General features: G+C 43.0%; 2 protein-coding genes across 2 annotated transcripts in view; one reads left to right on the forward strand and one right to left on the reverse strand.

Moving 5' to 3' along the window:
• Positions 1 to 5,094: 5,094 nt before the first annotated feature.
• Positions 5,095 to 16,926, forward strand: LOC102697183 (potassium voltage-gated channel subfamily S member 2). Its single transcript, XM_006639753.3, has 3 exons — positions 5,095 to 5,362; positions 9,134 to 10,143; positions 12,115 to 16,926. Exons 2-3 carry the CDS (start codon positions 9,178 to 9,180, stop codon positions 12,643 to 12,645), a joined length of 1,497 nt encoding a protein of 498 aa, XP_006639816.1. The 5' UTR covers positions 5,095 to 5,362; positions 9,134 to 9,177; the 3' UTR covers positions 12,646 to 16,926.
• A 912-nt stretch (positions 16,927 to 17,838) lies between these two features.
• Positions 17,839 to 25,273, reverse strand: part of LOC102697455 (serine/threonine-protein kinase 4) — a 29,075-nt gene continuing 21,640 nt past the window's right edge. The window contains exon 12 of the mRNA XM_006639673.3: positions 17,839 to 19,871. Coding sequence (XP_006639736.1) covers positions 19,713 to 19,871 — 159 coding nt within the window. The 3' untranslated portion in view covers positions 17,839 to 19,712. The remainder of the gene's footprint in view (positions 19,872 to 25,273) is intronic.

Below are 25,273 nucleotides of genomic sequence, written 5' to 3' on the forward strand. Positions count from 1 at the left end.
CTGAACTACTGGATTGAACTGGTGTGTGAGACGGAGGGAGGCTGGCTGGATGGCACACCGCTGAGCACAAGACAGTAAGCCCAAAGAGTGAGGGAGCAGAGCCTTACCGATCTCTGTATCATCACCTGCCTGGTACCTGCAGTAGACTCACGCTTCTGGAGAAGCACCAGAAAATGAGGTCATGAAGTCCAAAGTTTGTGTACTCAGCTCTCTTGTGACTCAGTATATTTACTGTGAAACATAGTGGTCTCCATCCAGTTTCAGAAATCTGAAAGTCCTGGCTAAGGGTCTGGGCATCCTGAGTGATCCTGGAAGTAAGGGAAGCACACTCTGGGTAGGGTGCCAGTCCATCGCTGGGAGTGACCACACCCATGCTAAGACTCCCGCTACCCTGTTCTCAAAGACATGTGCCTCTTAACCTCTCTCCGAGCTGGGGCTGCTGTGGGCACACCAGGGCCAGGAGACGCTGATGTTTGTCTCCATTCTTGTAGGTTTTGGTGTGCTGGGCAGTCAGAGAATCAGGACAGAGAGCACTTCTCCACTGGACAGGACTCCAGTTACCTGGATTCTGACCAGCGCTGCAGGAGCTACGGGTTTCAGATGAATCATCTTCTTAGAACGTGAGAAATCTGCTTGGGCCTGAAATAGGTTTTGCTTATTGCTCATTGCAACTCTTGTGGTAGTGTCTAAATGTATTAAAGTTTCCATGTTTAGTGTTTATGCATTTTAATATATATAAATACTATATACATACATTTGAATTCTAAAGATGATTTATTATAAAGTCCTTTCAATGTTTTGAACCACAATGGAGGTTTAGAAAAGTAAATGAATTAATTGTAATGGGAAAAAAAACAATAATTAAAAATAAGCAATAGCACTGTGTTAAATAAAAAATATTCCTTTATTTAGTATAATGTCAATAATAAAGACATTTCACAATTGAAATAAATGAACTCTCTCAATAAAGAGATCATCCAAGTTGAGCTGTGTTGCTGGACTGTGTTTTCTCAGAACCAAGGCTTTTACTATACCTTCTCCTCCAATACACCAGGGAGTCAGTTTCACCAGTAAAGTTACAGACTCTGTGAGGACGTTTCTTTGATTGCAGAGACACAAGACGCAGACAAACAAAGACCTCACTTCCACATTATGAAAATGTAAAATCAAGCTCTCAACATCATCAACAAAAACTAAAACAACATGGGACAACTTCATATGGGACAACTTCATCATGTAGGAAGTTATTTAATGTGTGTGAAATTTAGAGATGCTTGTGCTGCATGTGTGTGTGTGTGTATGTTTTCACAGGACATGCTCAGGGCTGGTCAGTGCCACTGGGGCTGTTTCATGTCACATTATGAGCCTTGTCGAATCCAGTTTCACAATGAAAGCCTTCCGTACAATGACAAATGAGCATTAAGATTTACGGAAGCGGACTGCTGGCACTAAGGAAAAAAAAATGTGTTCCCTTATCTCGTGATTACGAGATAGCAATGGTTACGTCAGTGTATATACAACCTGTGACGTTGTGCACTGAACGCATGTAGAATCTACGGTGAACTTGGCTGGCACTTTCGGTTTAACGATTGTGTCCAGCGCAGCAGAATTTGTACAGATTTCGACTGGGGTTCAGTCATAATGAAATCTTTACATTTTTAGCAAATATGATCAGAATCATTACAAGCATGGGGACCAGTTTTGTGGGATTTAGAGATCAAAGCAATGATGGTTCCGTTATGAACAGCTAGTTTTTTTTTTATCAAACGTATAAAGAGGTTACAAATACAAATCCAACCAGAGGTTAAGAAACTTGTACAAGAGATAAAAACACAAACAGAAAAAAACAATTAACTGCCAGAGGTAATGAAGTAAATTATGTGATCAAATTGTATTTTTTTACATATATCAAATGTTTTCCTTGCTTTAGCATTTTCCAATTTTTTATAGAATTTAAATAGTTTCAACTCCACCTCAAAAGTACTAAAAGGGGGAAGTATTATTAGAACATTTTGATTTATGAATGTGACATTTACACAGAATTACTAATAAATTTACTATAAATAAATGCTTTTTCCAAATTTTCTATTAAACAGTACAATAAAATATCAAAATCCTTAAATCTAAAAAGAACCTTTAACTGCCTGCAAAGAAAACTCTGCAAGTCCATCCAAAAAAAACTTCACAACCATACACCTAACAAAACTTGTGAACAATTTTAAACAATATCTCTTTAACTTTATTTGTAATACAATATCTATCAAAAGTTGTCCAAACTAATTTCCCATTGATATTTTCAAACATTGCATTCCAAAAAGATAAACAAGGAGGGATAAGATGGGGTTTACAAAGATTCCTTATACAGTATGCATGCTATTACATTTCTCATCCTTTATTTCCACACAATCCAAGAATAAATCAGTTGTAGGACCAGAAAGGAAGTCAGTCCTGATAACGCATTGATTTGCTTTTTACAAGTTCACTACACCTCCCAGAATGGCATAAAAAACTATTGCATATTCCTTAGGGGTGACAGGGAACTGAAACCTCTCCAGGAATTCAGGATAAGTAAACAATCTACTGTCTTCATTCAACAGTTGAGCCACTAAATAAATTTTGTTGTTGTACCAAGTCTGTGAAAAATAATCTTTTATTTTTATACTTAATGTCTTTATTATTCAAAATATAATATGTATGTGGTGAAAAATTGTATAATAAAGTCCAATATACAGTAATATAATTATAATGCTCCTTTATTAGCCCTATACAATTTCTTGCATTAGGAATTTGTCTTTTTGCATTCCCCAGCTTTTCTTCATGGAGACACAGACAGGGAGAGAAGCTGGGGGTCAGAGTGCAGGGTCTGCCATTGTACAGCACCCCTGGTGCAGCTGGGGTTAAGGGCCTTGCTCAGGGGCCCAATAGAGTAGGATTCCTCTGCCAGCTGTGGGATTTGAACCAACAACCTTCCAGTGCAGAGCCACTGCTCCGCCCCTGATAATACCTGCTTATGAAAATTAGACAATTTAATTGGGATTTTTTATATCAAAGTTACATTTTAACAGACTCAACTCTATGAATAATTAACCCTTTGAGGCCAGCAATCCAAACTTTCATCAAACACTGTATTAAAATCTCCATCCAAGATTATTTTAGCTTCCAAAAATCTATTTAAAACCTTTTAAACTATCTTCTAATTCCTGAAAAAGAAGTCTATTTTGTATTTTATTATTGGTGGCATATACATTAACAAGTATAAACTGTTTCCCCTCAATGTCAACTGTTAAAATGATCCATCTCTCAGAATGACGCATACTACTGTGAAGGATTTTCCCCTTAAAGTTCCCCTTCAAGACAGCAACCCCGGCTGAGTGATTAGTACCATTGGAAAGCCAAATATCATCCCCCCCCAAAGTGCAAATCCGATTGACATGCATGCATTTCCTGTATAAAATAAAAATCAGCACCCACTTTTTAACAAAACAAAAAATACGCTTTTCTTTTTACATTTCGAATACCTCTGTTATTAATAGAAAAAAAAACAGAAAAAGACATATAACTAACTCTAAGATAAGTAACTTTAAAATAATCTATATTATTGAGTTTTTCAAGAACCAGAACTATAACAGTCCTTAAAACATGACTACACCATTCCAAACCAAAAATAAACACTAGTATATGCTGCTATAATAAATATAATCAAACATAATCATTAACTGGAACAAGCAGAAGTTATTTCCGCAGTGAAAAGTAGAAGAAAGAAAGAAAAAAAACGATGTTTCAGCTGTACAGCCTCTTTGCACGTCTCCCCAGCCAAATCTCTAAGTCTTGAAACTCTTTCCAGGATTGTCAGCACTGTAACAGCAGAGGGCAGCACCTAACCTATAACGAAAAAACATAATTGAGAAGGACTAAATAAAGCATGAATGTGGAATTTAAAGTTTTATATTTTGCACTGTGCTAGATGTCAGCTCTCTATTGAAAATGTTCAGTATCTTAAATTTAATAGTCTGACGCATAATGGAATTAAATAGGATGTTCTTCTGCGAGTGCTCCCTGCGATCGGACACTCCTACACACGGGGGCAGCGCTTGGGCGGCGAGACAGGAGACCGGTGAAGATTTCTACGAACTCTGAGAGAAACAGAGATTAAGTTCAATATTGTATCTTTTGAAACCTAGTGCATAATAGCAATTGATTAAAACCCCTGGGATATCTGGGACGCATATCAATGAAGACGTATATTGGTTTCCGAAATATTAAATAAGGTACAGACGGAAAGTTTTTGGCCAACCCTTCTCCGAGTTCAAAATTGTATCGGCCCCCAGTGTCGAAAGGGTATTACCCTTACAACCCTTTTCAATCCCAAATTTGAAGATGTACAGTCGTTTGCTCATCATTCATCAGTTTATTCAAGTACAATACGAAACGGAATGTGAATAATACCGTTTCTACAATTTTCAGTTTGAACTTACAGTTTGTTCTTCGCTAATAAGAATATTCGAAGACATTTTTCTCTTTTTCTTATTAACACTCTCTTGTCCTTAATAAACCTTTTCAAGCAGCAAGGAAATATCATTTTCAGCTTTTGGGAAAAACAATTTCTGCTGTGTGAAAAGGTGCAGCAGGAAAATACTTTTCATGTCATATTGTTGCATATATGAGGCTTCAGAAAATTCTGGCTTTCAAACTCCCTGCTAACACTTGCAAATACGTGACACAGCCAAGCAGCTGCTTTTTTCAGAGACTACAACACTTTCCGCATGTTTTACGACAATTAAACATTTTTATTGTGTAACTATTGAATTTGACAAAAATGTGGTCCCTTTTTTCTCATTGTTTTGGACTGTTGTTTTACTGCAAAAATGAAGTTGTGTATTTTTACAGTTAAATTTCGGTATTTTAACATTCACAATTCACCGTGCGCTTAATGATTTGAGTCGCTTGCTATACAGATGCGCTTGGAAGGCAAAATCTACACGATCCCTTGTAGAGGACGCGGTAAAATATCGATGGACCCTAAACTGCTACCTTCTATAAGTGAGTGTAGCGAGGATTCAAGGCTTGTGCCTCAGAAAGCGTTTGATGCTTGGATTCAGGATTAGAGCGGTTCACGCACTGAGTGAACGGCAGGTTCAATTTATATTACTCCTAAAAAAAGACAAAATAGTTTATATTTTCATCTTAGTCTTAAGTGAAATTGCATTTTCAGGGCTCTAACTTAAGTTCGGGTTTAAAACCGCATGTGGACAAGTTTGGAAAGAGATGTTTGTTCCCAGAAGCTGACGTGGGACAGAGGATGTAACGCAGAGTGAGATTAGGAAAATTCCCAAGGAAACGATTCCCACCCGATCCCATCCAGGTGAGTAGTACTGGTAGCTCGCAATAAACCCATGTCACTTAACGCACCGTGTGATTACAGGCGGTGAATTAAAGACCATCTTGAAGATATCTTCGCTCCTTATTTATTGAAGTTCCAGGGTGGAGTTGCCGAAGGGCCATTAGACCACAGAGAGAGAGAAAACAAGGTTTGAGGTCGGATGCCCACTCCGTGGAGTAAATGATTCGTACTGCTGCTAACGATATCCTTCTTAAATTGGTGTGTTAATAGACTACCACAATAACCGTGCTTCCCTATTGATATAATTGGTAGAAATACTTTATTCAGACCAAATTAGGCTATTAGGCTTAAGCACTCCTTCAGCTCTCCGGGTTTAGACCGTGGTTAGTACAGTATTCTTCACTCCAGCACGCAGGTTCAGAGCCGAGCTGAATTGCTCTGCTGAATTATTGACAAACTTTCTTTTTTTATGTCTGCAAGTGGGGCATCATCCTCCGCACAGCCCGGAGCGGAGAAGCGCTCGGCGCTGTGAGAGAGGATTGGTGTCCACCGGCCGTATGTGACCGGTCAGCCAGGAGCCAGGACAGCACAGGCCCGTCCGGGCACCGAAATAGCGCTGGACTGTGCGAGGAGTGTACCAGTTCTTTCTTAGTTCGCACCATACTTTGTATTGAAATAGTACTGTTAGAAATTCCCCGTTTAGTCTGAGTCATAAAGCTGGTCATTTTCCTACTCCTGTTACTGCTGCAGTAGCAGCCACAAACCCTATACTACTTACTGTACTCTCTGAGACTGATCCAGTACTTAGTTTAGAACAAGAGCTAATTAATCGCATTTTAATTGCTCCTAAATTGCATGCTAGATCACACTCTGCTGCAAATGATAATTGCACACAAGGGTTTTTAATAAAACCAGTGGAGGTAATACAACGATACTGAAGTTATGAGGTGTTAATTTTGACTGCACATTCAATTAGTCTATTTGGTAGCACAGCGCGTGCAATCGGCCTGCAACGAAATCAACCGGTAGCTGAACTGCTGGGAGCATATTTATTGCTATCTTGTTTCTCAATGGCGCAGCGAAAAGCTTGACTGCGAGAATAGATATAACTACTTGCTTCAAGAAAAAACATGGGTGAAGTTAGTGGCTCTGTTTGTGGGTCCGATTTTATTTATTCAGATCGCCACTGTATGAAAATCTGGGATACACGTGGATAAATACATCCATAAAGCATTGTTTTTCTGCCGGAATGTACTCGGCAGGCTGCGTTTATTTAAATAATCTTACGTTAACACATTAGAGTCTGCACGGCCGGGGCAGAGCGGTCCGGTTCCGTGGTGACCCAAACCTCTGAAGCATCAGTCTAAGGAGTATCAAATGTTTAATATTATTCGAAAAAGCCCAGACGTGTTATATTTTAAGAGAAATTCTGTGATTTACTTTTTTTAAGTCCTGAAGTGTGCCGTTAGGATGAGATCTCCTCACCCTGCCGAAGAGGCTGGGCCAGGCGCTGTGTACTGGGCCTTTGGAGAGCAGAGACGCGGCGCTCCCAGACTCTGAATCTCCATTACAGCCGGACGGGGCGCAGAGAGAGCACGGCTGTGTTTAATGGGATATCAGGTATCCCAGGCTTTACTTTCGCGCTGTCTCCCCGAGCAAATCCTATTATTATCAACAACTGAAAAGCTGAGAGACGTCCTAACAGTTTCTCTGCATCAGAGATCACCAGGGCTTCAAGCTAAATGTCAGTGCAAATTGCCAAGGCTCAAAATATTTAACCTGACTTACACCTCTTCTGTCAAGAGAGCAGCTGCAGAACAGGTGTTTATTTTGCTGGTCACAAAGATTTCGGGTACACCAGTGTTTTGTAACCAAAACGCTTCCTTCTCTGCTCTGCATTTGAGTTTTTCTACCACTTTATAAAGCAGATGAAAGAAAAGAAACTGCATAAAAAGCTGTCTTGAGAACAGTCCAAGTTCACTTGTACAGAATTTACTCCCTCACTGTCCTTCTGTGTCCCCTCTAAACAAACCTCAGTAAAGCAACATCTTGCCGGTTTCTGAACGCCAATTTCCATACAAGTTATGTAAATTAATATGTCTGTAAAGGAAACCCATGTGGTTTTGAAAGTTGTTTGATGCTGGGAGAAAATTCTTTTCTTTTAGTGGTGTTTATGAGGCAGACAGAGAGCATCTATTTTAAGGATCATCTGTTGCAATAAATCAAACTCCTATCAGCATGACTGTTGGAAAGAAGCAAATCCAGAAACAATACAAGTATCGCACAGGGCTGTGAAGATAGTTAGCAGTTATCTATCAGCTCGCAATAACAGTTTCATTCATTTCCACACTCTGTACTCCTTACCAAGGACAGAGTTTTCCAAATGTTTTGGAAGAGAGAGTTTTCTGGAAGAATCATTTCAGGAGCAGCTGGCTTCTTTGTGTCCTCCCAATTTCATGAAACTGGATGAAAGGAGTTTCTGGACAACGGGACAGCGAAACTGACACAAGAGTTAGAATAAAGCAGCACATCAAGTTCTCTCTTCCTCTTGATGATGTAAGTGCAGTGCTTGTATTCACTGATGGAGTCTGCAGTGGGTCTTTCCTCTTCACGGGAGGCTCAGTCTGCCGCCCTAGAACCTCACTGTGTTTAACGTGTCTCAGTTTGATTTGATTCATGCTCCTGGATGCTTGCGCCTCAGTCTGCCTGGCGATGCTCTGCAGCTTGCTCTCCCCATGTCTGTGTTTTTCTGAAAGACAGGCTGGCAGCCTGACTGGCTGTGCTGAGCATGCAGACTCCACACAGAAAGATTCAGGCCCAGGACTCTAGCGCTGTGAGGCAGGTGGGCTGACTGACATGGCTCTTTCCCACTCAATAACAGTGCCAGTACCAGTAACGGTTTCTGCATTTCATGAATCTAGTCTGACTGGTTGTACATGGATCTTTTTGAAGATGGGATCCTGGGAAACTGTGGTTGGTGTCTTGTTGCTCTTGGTCTGCATAAATGTGACCCCCATGAAGGACACAGTCCAGTGTCAGTCAGAGGTTTTGGTTCTGCATGAGATAAAATTGAATTACCTTGCGGTGATCCTGTGGTGGACAGCTGTCAGCTGTGAGCTGGAGTGTTTGTGTGGAGATGGTGGAGGGGTGAGCTGCTGGTGGCTAGTGGACGAAAGCCACAACGCAAAAACTCCAGCAGCTGCGCAGGAAGCTGAGGGAAGCACTGTGAAGCACTGCAAAGCAGTGAAGTGTTTATTAAGTCTGTAGATCACAGAGAGATCTTAGCTTCAGGGAAACACTGAGACAGTCTTCACAGGAAATTAAATTGAAAGTTTTGTTGTTTTTAGATTAAAAATTAATAAAAGAACATTTTTCATGTTTGTAGCAAATTTAATCTGCATTTTGCATTTACATGTGCATCAGGTGATCATAGTAGTAATAATTATGTAAATTTGTTAGCAGACCCAACAATCTAGTTTGAATTACATTTAGCAATAATACACATTAATAAAAGCCAAAAGCTCCATTCCATAACAGGAAAACCGGGTCCCTTGTTGTATGGTGGAGCTCGTGTTGAAATATCGGTTTGATACGGCTGCAGCCCTGTGAAACGTGCGACTGATCCAGAAAGACTTGTTACATCCTGGTCCCTCAAACCCCTGATCAGCAGGCTGCCATGCGAGCAGGTTAAAGAGTAATTGTCAGGCTTAAACCTGTGGCTGACGTACCCCTGAACTGCACGCAGGATTTGTGGCAGCACAGAGACTGCAGGTGTCGTGCTCTTGTCCGCAGGAGCTGGGTGGCCTGGCTGAAGGGTGGAGCTGGATGAGGTGACCATGGTGAGCGAGACCCTGCCTGCCTGGGACCCCAACCCCGAGGACAGCCTGGTGCGCGTCAACGTGGGGGGCCTGAAGCAGAGCCTGTGCTCCAGCACCCTGCGCAGGTTCCCTGACACCCGGCTGGGGCGCCTGCTGGCCTGCGAGTCCGAGGAGGCCATCCTGCAGGTGTGCGACGACTACGACGTCCAGGAGAAGGAGTTCTACTTCGACCGCAACCCGGGACTCTTCCCCTACGTGCTGCACTTCTACCAGACGGGCAAGCTGCACATCATGGAGGAGCTGTGCGTCTTCTCCTTCTGCCAGGAGATCGAGTACTGGGGCATCAACGAGTTCTTCCTGGACAGCTGCTGCAGCTACCGCTACCACGATCGCAAGCTGGAGGGCTGCCACAAGAGCTGGGACGAGGACAGCGACGTGAGCAGCGTGGACACCTCGGTGGACGAGATCTCCGACCTCAACAAGGACATGCAGCACTTTCAGGACGTGCGCTGCGGCGGCTTACGCAAGCGGCTGTGGCTGACGCTGGAGAACCCCGGCTACTCCATCCCCAGCAAGCTCTTCAGCTTCGTCTCCATCAGCGTGGTCCTCACCTCCATCGCCACCATGTGCATCCACAGCATCCCTGAGTACCAGCAGCTGGACCAGGACGGGCAGCCGCGCGAGGACGCCACGCTGCAGGCCCTGGAGTACTTCTGCATCTGCTGGTTCACCTTCGAGGTGCTGGCCCGCATGGCGCTGGCCCCCAACACCCGCAAGTTCTTCCTGCACCCCCTGAACATGATCGACATTGTGTCCGTCCTGCCCATCTACATCACGCTGGTCTTTGACCTGAGCGTGGGCAGCGATTCCGAGCTGGGCGACATCGGCAAGCTGGTGCAGGTGTTCCGCCTCATGCGGATCTTCCGCGTGCTGAAGCTGGCCAGGCACTCCACCGGCCTGCGGTCGCTCGGGGCCACGCTGAGGGTGAGGCCCTGCTCCCCGTCTCATCAAGCTCCACCGATGCATGTCTGCCCACTGTAGAGGACCTCATTTTCACACTGTTGAGGCACACTGGGGAGTCGGGGTCTTCCGCTCCTTTTGAAAGTGTGGGTTGTCTCAGGCCAGAATGTTTTTCCGTCTCGCAGATCCCCGCAGCACGCAAACTGCTCATCATGCTTAAACCAGCATTAATACTTGGGAATTAATTGTTTGAAAGACCATACGGTTGGCAAAAAAACAGCTTTGTGTAGGGTTGGAAACGCATATAAACCAGCTCTGTAGTGAATATTTAGGGAAGCCATTATATATTATTTAACCAGGAATCAGAGATGGTTATTGTCCTACTGTCCAGTGAAGGTGTAGTGAGTATGGGGGAGGTCCTGTTCAGCTCTATATAGAGTAAACTTAAGTCACGAAAGAGGACAGCAGGCCTAGGCAGTATCTTTTATTACTGTAGCATGAGTTCAATGTATTACCAATACAGAACAAAAGCAAAATATGGTTCATCCTGTTTCACACAAGACGGTTTACTCTGCCTCCTGGTCAGCTCCTGAAGCACGGGTAGGCCAGATCATCCCTGCTCTGCCAGGTGAGGCAGAGGTGGGTGAGGTGCCAGGCACGCGCAGGAGAAGGCAGTGTGTACCGGAGGAGAAGTGTCCTGCCTCACGATTCCAGAACACACTGTTCTGGAACTCTCCAGGAAGTCAAGCGATGCATAAGAGCCCAGATGTAACTTGAAGCGTTAGGCTGGCAGCAAATCAAATGACCACGGCCAGTGAAAGTGATCCTTCCTCATTATGAACCTTCCTATGATCTCCATCTGATAGAGAAATATTGTTCATTAATGAATTTAATAATTTCCTGTGCCCTTTCTAGTGTATCTCTAGGATTAGTGTACATCATACTGACCAGCCCCTGTCGTGGTATATGAGTGTTCATTGATGGACTAAAGTATCACCATGTATCTCTTCTACCTCTTACATTCCTGTTACAGTTACATTATACACAACAGTGCTTTCTGGTTCCTGGTGATTTCTGTGTCCACAGTTCTTAATAGGTGCTAATTTATTAACAGACAGGGGTCCAAGTGACACTGTATCACATGTCCACTGTAAGCATTACTTTCCTTCTGCAGATATGTACTGTTACATTTTAGACAACACACCTGACTAAGGGGAGCTCTGAAAATCAGAAACTGCTAGTAAGGTGCTACCAATTATTATTCCCATTCAAAATATTAAGAGCTGAAAAATATAAAAAAATATTTCAGTGACAAAACTGAAACCAATTAACTTGTGGTAAAGAATTCAGCTTGAACATAAAACAGGTGTTTGTGACTGAGTTAGAGAAATACTGATGTACAGCACATCATTTATATATTGTTAAACCTTATTTATATGTATTTTACACAACAATGATCATTATTCAATAACTGTAATTTTTTTAGAAGTGACCCATTCTGTCCAAAGTAATGGGAAGGTCCCACCACAAAACGTGAGCACTGCGAGTAGTAGCAGACAAGGGTTTTCCAAGGCTCAGGCTATTGTCCTCCCAAGAGGAAGTTCTCCTTTCTCACAGAAGGCAATAGCAGAGCTGGCTAATGCATTTATTCAGACACCCCTTGGGGGTTGGCAGGTAAAGGTTGCTGGATAAAAATGCAAACTGACACCAATACAAAACAATTCAGACTGGCCGCTGAAAGAAGCCACGGAGCTCCTACCCCCATTTATCAGAGAGCTGCGTCAGCTGTGGTCGAGTGTGTGCTTCCACAGCTCCACAGGCTGGTGAGAGTGCTCATGGAACTCCCGCCTTCACGTGCAGCAGCTGTAACCCCTCCCCACTAACAGACAGGCGCTGCTGTGGTGTTTTGGTAGGGTGGTATATGAAACGGGTCTGTCTCAGCACTGTGCCGACTGAGGCCTTGTCCTGTCTCTCTCTCTGTCTCTCTGCCTGCAGCACAGTTACCGTGAGGTTGGCATCCTGCTGCTGTACCTGGCGGTGGGCGTGTCGGTGTTCTCGGGCATGGCGTACACGGCCGAGTACGAGGAGGACGTGGGGCTGGACACCATCCCTGCCTGCTGGTGGTGGGGCACCGTCAGCATGACCACAGTGGGCTACGGCGATGTGGTGCCCGTCACCATCGCCGGCAAGCTGGCAGCCTCCGGCTGCATCCTGGGGGGCATCCTGGTGGTGGCGCTCCCCATCACCATCATCTTCAACAAGTTCTCCCACTTCTACCGCAAGCAGAAGGCGCTGGAGGCCTCCGTGAGGAACAGCAACAGCAACAACCCCCCCAGCCCGATGGCGAAGAGGCACTCGGTGGCATCGGAGGGCTCGGAGGGGGACAGTCAGTGTCTGGAGGAACTGGAGGACGATGAGGACATGGGGGAGGAGAGATCAGGGAGCATCAGCAGTGCAGGTTTCCTCACTCCCTGGAAGAGCAGCAGCCCCGTGGTCAAGAGGAAAGAGCAGCCCAGCTTCCAGTAGGCTCCTCATACAGCTCTGCCATATTAAAGTAAAGAGCCTTGCTTATTAGCATGCAGAAGAACTTCAAGGCTCAAAACCAGAGCAGCAAGGACAATCTGGTGGCTTGGTCATGTGCATGTAAAGGGCCTGACATAGAGAGACTCTGCAGAATGCCTTTCTCCATTTTCCCTGGCTTTAGAAGCATTTGTAGGTCGTGTAGACAATTGTATCGCACCGCCGAGCAGCAGGTCTCTGTGAGACAAGAGGTGGTCTAATGGACGACTAAGCTGTTGGAAATAGGACATAACAGGCTGAGAGACTGAGAGACTTCAAACACAATGCAGGGCTATTTACTCCATGGAGATTCATTCACAGAGCTTGCTTTTGTGTTTATTCTGTGACGGAAAGGAAGGGAAACAACTGGCGAGCAGCAGGAAAGCTCTGCTAACACGAGGCGTCCGAGAGCCTTCAACATCAAGGGCAGAACCGCCAACGAGTCCAGGGGCACAAGCGCTGTCTTGCACCTGTGGCTGGGTGCTCAGTGGGACCCCAGCTCACCAGCCCCCTGGCTGCAGCCGTCAGACACCATGATTCCGCCTCTCCACTGCAGCCCAAGACATCTGCCAAACAGAAACCTCCGTCCTCAAACCCAATTTACATCACTTTGGTTCAGATTCGAACCCGGCGTTCGGTACTTCAATACGCACACAGAACACAAGCAGACTGAAGAGGTTGATTCTCTGCTGTTTGCAGTAGCTTTTAGTCATAACAGCTTATATTAACCATGATGAAGGATCCACTCTACCAGGATGACGTTTAAGTTTTTATTGCCTTCATAGCCTGAGGGCTAAATAGACGCTCCTGAGAGATGATTTTATTAATGCATTGAACTGCGCAGTTCTTGAGAAAGATACATCTTTATTCGCTTAGTGCTTCCATCTGCTGCTATGCTGCTCTGTCTCTGCCTTTATTTGAGCTCAGGCTCAGGAACCTGAATCATCCTTCCCTGCACTCCTGCCTCAGGAGCTCTGTCTGGCTCCTCCCATTTATGCAATTTCTTCATCTTCACCCAGCTGATGAAAACAACAGAAATTGTAGTTGATGAATGTGAGTGTATTTGTGGTTCAAATCAATATTACAAAAAGCGTGCACTTGTTCACTTACAGTTTTGCTCAATTGCTTATATGAAATTCCTGAAACTGGTGACAATGTTGGAGCAGTGAACCCATATCCCCAAACTCTATCACAGTTTGCAAAATAATGCAAAATGCCCCAAGACACTCAAAATATTTACCACAAAGCTCAAAATCAAAAAAGTCTGCCAAACAGTACAACTGTGGGTAAATGGGAAACTCTCTCTCTCAGTGTTCAAATAGCACCATACAAAATACTATGTATCAACACTATGTATGATCTTGAGTGCATGTTGGATCTTACAGTCCAGCTGTGACTGGACATCACTGCAAGTGTCTTTAATCAACAGTTTTGCTGTAAATAAGGACATTCCCACACACAATATAACAAAAAACAATATATTTGGTGAAAGTCTTCACTCAGTAAACTGAAACCAATGCACATACATAAAGAGAAACAATGTAATATTGTAAACAATTTTTCATTCCGTAAATCCAGTAAAACAAGAAAGATTAGTGGTCCAATTAAACAAAAAACAAAAAAGTGAAAGAGACAATAAAGATCAATTGTACACACTTCACTGGCCATTCAGTCTCTCTTCACAGCTGGGACAGATGTTTATCCACATCGCACCTCATGGATTCTCTTTTAGTGCAAGTAAAACCATCCTGCAGCCTCCTTCAGTCCCTGTTCTGTCCCCACAAGCAGCCCTCATTACCTCCAGCAGAACCCATGTGATCCTTCATATGTGTTGCAGGAGGGGTCACGTGACCATCCGCACATGTTGCGGCAGGTAAACAATATATTAGGTCACCAGTGAATCAGTGTCTGTTATATCCATCGAGTGTTGAACAATTTTAGCAGTTAAGATTTGTACCCATGAGGTAGTTGACCACACTTGGAACTGGTTTCTCTGTGAGCTAATGAACACATTCTGTTGCTCAAGTCATAATCTATTGGTCTGTGTGTCAGTTGCAGAGATCTATAATCATTGATTAGCACAAATGTGCTTGACCTGTGCATCTTGTGTGAACACAATCATAAATGATATAGTGATTCACAAATCATGCTACTGTTGCAGGGATTGCATCAACAGTTTTGAAAAAGTAGATAATGTTTCAGGAATTATGTTTAAGCATTCGAGAAAAACTATAACACTTACCTAGTGACAATTTTTATTTTTGTTGATAGATCAGCAGCACATGGTGCCTTACAGTTTTCTGGAGAGTAACTTCTAACTTTTCATGAAGCTAGAGTGGATATCAAAATATTCACGTCCCTTGGACTTTGTCCTATTTCATTGTCTTACAATATGAAATCATAATGTACTGTATTTAACTTTCCTGCTGTGGTTACTGTCCCTGTAGAAAGAGACACATCTCGTATAGAAGCTGCGTATTTTAAGCAGCTTGGGAGCAGAATTGTTATCATTATTAATAACCAAACTGTTTATGAGAAACTTTAATGTTTAAATATTTTTGTTGTCACAAGTGTCACCTTTAAATACAATTTCCAAAATAGCTCTCCAAAACATAATTTTAAAGTAATGGCATCAGATTATTAGCCTGGTTGGATGGAATCAAAGTTCGACATCTAGTCATTTTTCCAATGACAGGTAGCTTTTTTCAAATCCCTTATGTAAAGTGAAAAAGCCGGAGGAGCTGCAGCAGCAGGCCTGGGTTACAGGATGGTGCAAGCCCACTGCACAAGACGATACTTTCTCACAGTTGCCAAACGCTGCTTATGAGAAACTTCGGATCCTAAATATTAACCCAAAGCAATAATGGAAGAGTCTTCCTTTCTCAGGGTCTGCTTTACTGAGCTTTGTGTCTTTAAAAGCATTTGGTGTTAATGCTTTTAAGAAGGTTAAGAGTTTGATACTAAGGCAGGCAAGACCTCCCAGAAACAACTGCCTCTGTTGTACTGGGATTCCAGACTTCCAAATTAAATTAAACCGCTTCCACTCAGCTCCTCTAATTAGTTTGACTTGAGGCACTGCAAATTCCCAAGGCTAGCTTCTGGATGGCAAATCCCCATTGAGGTCTTGCACTGTGGCAACCAGGAACAGTAAGACAGAGTATTTCAGCACTGTCTGTATTTATCTCCCTGACATTCTACTAAACGTGCCAGTGCTTTCTTGGGTGCAGGATTCTGTTCCCTGTATCAACGCAGCCCTTGTGCATTTGATAGAAACTGCCAAGCAGTAACACTGAGGAACATGTGCTTTAACACACCAGCCTGCTGGTGCCACAGGTAGCACCTGACCTCACAAGACCTGGGAGACTTTGACCCTGAGTCACCCAGCTCTTCCTCTCATGCCCCAGGAGAAAGCTCACTTCAACATGCCAGTCTTCCTTCATGCACTTTGGCATCTCGTCAGTCTTCCAGCAGCTCCCCGAGACAGAGCAATGAACATACCGATCTGCAGACCACCTCCTCCTCTATAGGTAATACACTTTATTTCTTATTTAATGCTAGCACAAGGGTAGGGGGGACTTTAATATCTAAACATGCTAGTTACATTCGTTACCTCTCCTGAACACCAGGAGCTTCCATCCAGGTGAAATTCAGATTTGAGGGATGACTGAGCTGCAGACGAGCATGGCCCTGTAATCAAATGCAGTCTTCCTTGACCAGAGGGCTGTGAGGTGATACGGTCTGAGGATTGTATTCACAGTTCAGTTCCTTTTATTGGGAAAGAAGACATTTAAAAATAGCAAATGATTAATGGCAGGTCTCTTGCTTCCAAAGGCTTTATACAGATATTGTATAGTATTGCATCTCAGCTCTGAGACGCTGGCAGTGGCTGGGGAAAAACAATCCTGACCTTTCATTAAAGAGCACCTGCAACTGCACGACTTCGACCACATTGTCGTTATTGCCCTCAGGTGCTCATCAACTTTACACCTCACAAATAAAATGTCAAACTTGTGTTTTTCTCTGGGCCACTATCTCAAAATATGAAATCTCATTGCTCTACAGGCCTAAAAAAATCCTTATTAACATTAGAACCAATCTGTGTTCCTGACTGTTTTGGGGGCTGCCCTATGACACTGTAAAGTCGATGTAGTTATTCTGTGCATGTCGTATGCATATAATCTTGGGTATGAGCTGGATATACATGTATATATAAATGTGTTTTATTCAATAAAGATTAAATAAGAACAAGCATGGCTTTTATTTTTAATGTGTAGCAGAAATAGAAAATAGCAAGAAAATCAAACAGCAAAAAATATCTTGGCAGAAAAGACCATCTCCACCTCTCGTAAAAGGCATTTTACCAGCAGGAGTCCGCATTATTTTCTGGTAAAGAATAAGAAAGAAGGGAATGCTCATGTTACAAATTGAGAATCGTGTAACAGGAAAAACTCATTGTTGAGCGGAATGCTTGTGGGAATTGAAGAAAGTCAGTCAGGAAAACTGAAAAGGTGAAAACGCCTGAGCCAAGCGATGCTGAACCAACCACTGCTGCAAACATAGTAAGGCAGGAAAATCTCTGTTCCTCTCCACTTTTCTCTCTCTTGGTTTACGACTCGCTCTCTCCTTCTCTTTGCTACTTGATTACGCAGAAAGATCATGCAAAAGGCTTTCTTTCGATAGGTATCGCAACAGTATACAAGCAAATTTTTTAATCGGGACAAAGTGGAACAACTCTAAATACAACAAATCGAGAAAGAACAGTTATGTTTTACTGAATTTACAAGGGAAATACTGTTAGCGCCTTTGTCCCCAGTATTACAGCGTGCTCTCCACTTCAGCTAAAGCACAATAAACACAAGCCCACCAGACACCAGGTGACAAGAGTGGCTCCGTATCGGACACTCCTGCTATTAAAAATTAATACCCTTAGCTATTTTAGCTAACCAGGACAAATCAAACAGGAACATAGGAAGAAGAGGATGGAAATGAGCTTGAGTTCTTTTACATTCAGGAGTTTTATACCACAGCACTAAAACTTTTAAAGGAGAAGTAGAGGACAGATTTGCAAAGGTATTCATACAAACTGCACTTCCTCCTCGTCAGTTATTCACCTATGGAACAGGAAAAAAAAATAATCTGAAAAAATATTACTACAAAGAGTGAATATTAAATTTTTTAATGTACAAACTCTACAAAACACTTTAAAAAATGTGTTATTCCACATTATTGCAAAATTAAGGACTATTTTTGCTACCGTCATTATGGAATAACAGATCCGTTCATTCCCATAAAGACACGCCCTGAAACATGATCCAGTGGACACTATACTTCTATTAAAAATATCATTTTTAAATGAAAGACCAAAAAAACACAATTTAAATTCATCAACATAACATCACACATAGAGATTGCATTCTTTCTTTAACACAATGTGCCCCCACAGAGTTTGTCAGATAGACTATAAGGCCACTGTGGTAGTAAGGAAAATGTGGTTTAATGTTAACCCTTTTCAAAAATGTATTTGCAATTAAAACTCAACAGATAAAAGGAAAGATGCACATTCCTTCAAATCTAAGACACAGTTTTTGTTATATAGTGTAGCAGCCAGGAGGTCTGATAATGGATAGGAAGGCAAGAGACTCAGACTCAGCTCACACTATTACATCACTCCAACCTGAAACACAGAACTCGAATTTTATGCTGTGCGCTAACATACCGATATTTCACTATTAAAATCCCTTTAAATCATTTATACACATAACTGAAATTATTTGTAACAGCAATTGACTGGCAGCATTTACAAGACTTGAGAGGAAAGATTCCAGTTCTTCTGTGTGGTCACGCGGGCTTTATGACAATACTAAAATCACTCAAAAACCCTGAGCAAACCCTGACCCCGAGAAGCTGGTTATCGCATAATTAAAAACAAGAAAAGGCTTTACAGACATTGCAACTGCATTGCTACTGTAAACAAAAACTGAACAATGAAAACACCTGAACTGAAATGTTAGCCGGAATTAAAGCCATGATCAAGCGGACAAAAGATCCACCGAACAGAAGAGGCCGACAGCGCGGGCTGGCACTCTCTGAGCAGCCGCCTGCTGGGCTCTGCATTTACTTGGAGCCCTAATTCAATTACACAGCAGTCTGCTGCTGAAACCGGCTCGGAGAGAGCACTTCAGAAAACTGGGAAGCTGCATTTCTGGACCACTTCCCCTCTATGATCTCCCAGTGGAACCACGTTATCTCATGACTGTAAGCTCGCCATCAGCAGTGCTCTAACCTCTCTGTGCAGAGAATCACACAGATGTGGGCACTGGGAATGTTTTTCTTTCTGACCGACTAGTGACTCTTCCCATGAGGTGGAGTCATGGTTCAACTGCATGGTTCAAATGAAGTGCATTGATCTAGGTCCTTACTTTTACTATACCAAAAACAACAGTGCTGCAAAAACACAGATCAGAGGATAGCAGACTATGTTACTGCTCTGAAGTGAAGAATTCACATCTATCTAATGGAAAAACACATATGCATATACAATGTACCTATTAAACAGTCTCTGTATTGATATCTCGCTCAAACCACTCCCTAAGAGGTTTCCTTTTGTGGGTGGATACTGCAGCTAAACAATGCTGCAGCAATTTTTTCAAGCCACCTTCTAGGAGCAATACTCCAGTACCACAGTAGTAAAAAAAAAAAATTCAGCTTGCTCATACAGTCAGACTTACCTGTACTGTATAAAAACAATAAAAGTAATAAGTTAAGACCTTTTCTGCACCTCAGCAGTCCAAATTTACAGCACATCACAGTCTTGTACCAAATATGTTTTGTATGAAAAATACATTTTAAAAAATCAACTTCAAAATCTGGAAAGGAATAGAAAAATCAATGGGATCAGCCCGTTTTTTCAGTTGCTCAGTACAGTGCAGAGACAGACTCGGAGAAGTCCTGTCTTTGGGACAGAGGTCAGGGAGCAGTGGCCACACTCCTTTTCCACCATGCTCCTCCCACAGCTACCATGGTAACTCTGGGCCTCAGAAGTTCTTCTGGCGCCGTTTCTTGGCCTCGATGGCATCCAGGATGGGCTGGCGCTTGGTCTGATACCGCTGGCGGATCTCCTCGATCTCCTGCTCCATCTGGGGCTCCAGCGAAGTCAGGCGGCTTTGCAGCTCCTCCACACTCCAGTTCTTCATCTGCAGAGGCAGGAGTCCCTGTTAAACTAGCACCCCACAGACCCCAATATCCTTCTCACAGACCCCATAAACCCCTAAAGTGACAATAAATACTCCCCCAACACTCAGTCAACACACTACTTTATACCAACTCCAAATATCACCTTGCCATTGTCACTTTTTCTTTTTTTTTTGTCACCCCAGTGGTATCGTTTTCTACTGTAACCTCAAGTTCTCTCACTAACACTCTGGCTTGTCAGTCACTATGGAGGAGGCAAAGAAACTCAGCTTCATGTGGTTACATTTCATGATCAGGGAAAGCTACAGCATAACTGCCTCTTGAATGAACGCAACTGAAATTCTGTACAAAAAACTGCCAGGGGTCAACCATACGAAAGCTTATGCCAGAAAATGTGAAGTCAGTTTTTTAGCTTTCAATAACAGTTTTCTAACCTCAAGCAAGAAAAGAAAATCAGAATTCTGCTTTAAGACTGGGGCACTACTGTACAAGTACTTGTTCACATCACATGGACTCCTATTACAGAAGCGATCAGGCTATTTAACGCTCAGATCAATGAAGTAAAAATAACATCAGTATCCTGATATCCGGAGCCACGGAGAGCATGACTGAAGCTGTTCTGTCAAACGGACATGACACCAGCGAGCACAGGGCCAGGCCTGTCAGCCAGGCCTCCAGGAAAGCAGGGCTGATGAAGGTCACACTGCTCTCCTGCTCCTCTCTGGAAATCATCTGCATTCCAGGCCACACGCGTCACGCCAGCGCTCACCTCGCACGGCGAGCACAGAGCGAGCACGAGAAGCGTGCGATTGCAGGGCAGAGGAACACTGCTGTTGGGCGCCTGGGTGACTTTGTGACTTCCAGGAGAGGAAATGAGACGCCAGGCTGCTGAAGCTCCTAATTGATCGCTTGCCTGAAACAGCTGAAAGGGAAGAGTCCGGCCAGCAGAGCAGATTACAGAAGAGCTCTGGCCTGGTCACAAGTTCTGATACCTTTTTGGTATCAGCTCTCAAAGTCCACCATTACATATCCCTACACCTGGAAAATTAATTTCGGAATGAAACTGTTGAGTTATACTAAGACAGCATTTATGAAAATATATCTTAGCCAATGAAGATCCTCCATTTCAAATGAAGTGTCCTGTGAAGGGCACATTCCTCCTGCTGCTCCTTCCTCTTCCTCACCCCACCCTGCAGTGTCCTGTGAAGGGCACACTCCTCCTCCTGATCCTTCCTCTTCCTCGCCCCACCCTGCAGTGTCCTGTGAAGGGCAGACTCCTCCTCCTGCTCCTTCCTCTTCCTCTCCCCACCCTGCAGTGTCCTGTGAAGGGCAGACTCCTCCTGATCCTTCCTCTTCCTCACCCCACCCTGCAGTGTCCTGTGAAGGGCACATTTCTCCTCCTGATCCTTCCTCTTCCTTACCCCACCCTGCAGTGTCCTGTGAAGGGCAGACTCCTCCTCCTGCTCCTTCTCTACAGTGGAAAACAGGCCTGAAAGACCAGAGACTCAGGTATTGACTCCTCTCTTTCACCTTCCTTTGTAACAATTCTGCATCTCATCATCCTACCAGTCCCCTGACATGGGATTTAAACATTTACAAAATCTGCCAATGATAGAGAATCTAAGATGCTTCCCTAATTTATGAGATGCACTGAATCAAGCGAGCACACACAGTATACATAGACATAAACTGCTTTTTACAACTCCTCCCTGAGGAGCATTCATTAGGCATTAAGAGACAGACCAATTAAATGACAAACTGTTCTTTAATTCAGCTCCCTAATCCCAGTGTCCCTTCCAGGCTCACAGTTTCAATTAAAAGCTGATAAGTAGGCTTGTTGGCCTATTTCCCTCAAGGGAATGCTTCTCTAGAACTGTGACACGGCTCTCCAGACAGCTGCAACAAATATTGTTGCTTCCTTCAGGAAATGTTGGGGGTAAAATGCATATCAGAACAATGAGACAGAATTAGATTTTATCCTGTTATTGATCATGTACCATATCTTTAACTATAAATAGTTATGAATATTATTACAGGGCTTATTTCACTGTGGTCAATGACTTGAAAATCAAACAAAGAAAACATTTACCATAAATGAAGACACACAGAAATGACACACTGCCCCACACTGGCTTGCAAGGACTGAGCCGAGTGGTGTAACCGGTGCTGGCAGATGGAGTTAACAGAACCAGTACACAAGCAGCTCTTAAACTGCAGCCCTGAGCCAGAGACACGCCCCACACAGCAACCCACAGGCATCTCAGATTGAATCACCACCACACAGAGCGCGAGGAAGGGTGGGTATTCAATATGTCAATGCAAACCAGGTTTCAACTCTCCTCCTCAGACATCTGAGATCATTGAAGCTAATTGCCCTTTTCTTCTGTGATCAAACCTCCATCACTTTCTTCTGACCTTTACCAACTCACGGCTTGACTGTCAGGTACAGTGCGCAGAGCAAACACTCACTGTGATAAGACGCCTCCTTTCTGAAGGCAAATAAAAAGCACCAGATACACGCACTGTGTGCCACTGTGCATACTGAACACCACCTTGCCAGGCGAAGAACAAGCTTGTTTGTCCTCTGCTTGCAACAGCTCATCTGCTCGCTTTCTGAATTTGGTTTTACACCTTAATGAGCATCATAGCGATAGCCTGGAGATATGAAAGGCACAATCACCTTGCATTCATTATTTTATACTGACTAATCATGTTTCACTTTACAAGTACTGTGTTAAAAGTCATAAATCAGAACTACAGAATACATTAAAATAGAAAAAAACAATGTATCTAACTTTTGTCCATTACTTAGAACTAATGAAACAAATGTACTTTACTGCAGACTGTAATTTTCATGCTAGCCAATAAGTAACAGGAGTGAAAAACTTTTGAAAATCAGCTTTGATCTCTTTCATATCTTATTTATTACTCAAATGAACTTCTCAGAAATCACAAAGTCATTTCGGATACAGACTCCTTTTTCACAAGTTTAAGATCTAATCCAGTTATAGTATTGTGGGGTGCAAGGGGCTGCCCTGTCCTGCAACTCTGAAGAAACTAAAGCAGTATAATCCCTAACAGATAAATATGAAGGATGGGTATGCAGACAAGAACTAAGAGTGACCTGCACATTAATGAGAGATAACTGGCATCCTTTTAAATTCATCCTAGGAGCAGTTCTTTATTTTCCAACTAAATGCAAGCGGTTGATACTGCTGTTCAGACCCTCGGCTTTCAGTGATGCTGCAGTTGCCGTTATTGTGCTTCTGAAGCAGAGGAGGGAAGCTGGCCCTGCGTGGAATTCTTCTGTTTTCCTGTTCCGCTGCTCAAGCTGAAAACAATGCCTGGAGCACATGAATAATGAAACGGTTTCCTTGTGGGAACAATCTTCCCTCTCAGGGTGCGAAAGCACAGGCTGGAAAATGATGAATTGCTTCTCATCTCACGTTATTAAAAAAACAATAAAAAGGATAACACAGACAATTCAACTGAAGCTCCCACCCCGTTACAATTATACAACTCTATGCAAGATACATTTTTTTAAATACACATGCTATTATATGCATGTATATATATATATGCTATTTAAAGGAGGATACTCCCCAAGGAAGTCCACGAAAAGGACACTTGAATCCTCTTAGTTTCAATGGGAATCGAAGGTGCAGGTATCCGTAAAAGCTTCTGTCAAGGGTGGTTACCATCATGAACGGCAGGTTGCCTTGCCTCAGGGTAGTGATGGCTTGCATCCAGCAGTGCCCAAAGTTAATTCTTTACATATGGGGGGTTACCTTCAATGTGGGTTTAATTTTTCATCTAAAGCATTCAATTATCAATCAATTACATATACCGCTCAGGATCTTTCATTAAAAGACAATGCATTCTGGTATGTTTTTTTTTAATCACATTGCTCTCATTTTCCAGGTCTAATACACTGGTCCGAACAAACTAAGTATCTCACTGTCAGGTACACTTGGGTTAAAAGGTGGCATTTGGGGTCGAAAACTTTGATGAACCAGAGCGTTTGCGTTTCCCCCCGGAGGATTAAAACAGCTCCGACAGCAGCTGACAGCTGTAGAGATCATACTTAATGAGGTCACACTGCTGCCTTCCCATGCAGTAACTGCTGCCCCCGAGAGAGAGGCAGAGATAGAGACACAGAGACTCTGTCAGATAGAGAGTGAGAGGCAGAGAAAACACAAAAACAACCAGAGTAACACAGATCAACAGAGAAAGGAGGACGGGGAGCGAGATAGAGGACCTTGTCACATTCAGACCCCACAGTAGCTTGATGCAGTTCAGGTTTTCAGAGCTGACTACCTATTAAAGGCTTCTATTAAAAGAAATGAAGAAGTTTTTTTTTTAAAGGACACCTGTCACTTTTTGCAAATATATTCTTGATAAGGTAACAGCCAAACTGTTGTGCTGGAGGTCTAGTTCCCTCTGGGCACTGTCACTGAACAGATGTTGCTCAAAGCTGGAGAGGAGCCCGGTTTACCTGCTCCTGCCTCTTAGCTCTTCTGAGGGCATCAGTCTGAACATCACACCTGCATCAATAAGTCTGAGGACTAGAAATCCATAATGCAGCACATCCTGATGAAGCACTTTTGCATCATGGCCATGCAATGTATTCTAACATTTACTGTTATCATGTAACATTATTTTTGAATGATTAGAGTCTAACAGTGATGCAGTAACAATTCTTGCACAAGCTACAGATTAATTAAGATAATACTTTATTATATGTTTGAACGTCTTGGCACTTCCCTGGTAGATCTAGTAAGTGAACACCAGAAGAACCAGCTATTTCTGAAAGAGAAACCCTGGTTAGATTTACCTGCGGAGATAAGTTTGGAAAGAGTGCAGAACGAGTATTTGGCCAAATAAAACACAATTAAAAAGGACCAAATAAAAAAGATAAGACACATAAGTTAGTTCAATAAAGTGGAAACTATTTAGAAAATGCAGAAAAGTGTCTGGTAATGGAATGTGAATATTTAAGACTCTGTTACCTCAAAGCTGTGCACGGCCCTGCAGGTCACATGGAGGAGGGAACTGAAGGCTGCGAGACAGATGTGGTCAAGCTCTGGGTTTGGAATAGCCTGACAACCGAGCTACTTCTTTACAAAAGTCCATGTTTAAGTTCTATATAGCCTTGTCTTCTGCCTCATGCCCTACATAGGTTGCCTGGATGGCAATGCACTTAGTCTGAAAGAACACTGGATGATGCAAATCAAATGAGTCACACAGTCTGGGCTGTCTCTGCTTCACATCTAGTTCCCTCAGCTGTTCTCTATAGTGACTGCATCTTAGCAGTATGCTTACTTATCGATTCAAAATGGGCAATCGATTTAATTGGGGTGGAAGAACAAATGTCAGTTCATTGAAGTATAAGATTAATTACCAG

Source organism: Lepisosteus oculatus, chromosome 16, assembly GCF_040954835.1.
Source record: "Lepisosteus oculatus isolate fLepOcu1 chromosome 16, fLepOcu1.hap2, whole genome shotgun sequence".
Taxonomy (NCBI): domain Eukaryota; kingdom Metazoa; phylum Chordata; class Actinopteri; order Semionotiformes; family Lepisosteidae; genus Lepisosteus; species Lepisosteus oculatus.

Coding starts and splice junctions, on each gene's coding strand:
- LOC102697183 (XM_006639753.3), top strand. CDS start 9,178: ATGGTGAGCGAGACCCTGCCTGCCTGGGACCCCAACCCCGAGGACAGC. Junction 10,144..12,114: donor CGCTCGGGGCCACGCTGAGG/GTGAGGCCCTGC, acceptor CTCTGCCTGCAG/CACAGTTACCGTGAGGTTGG.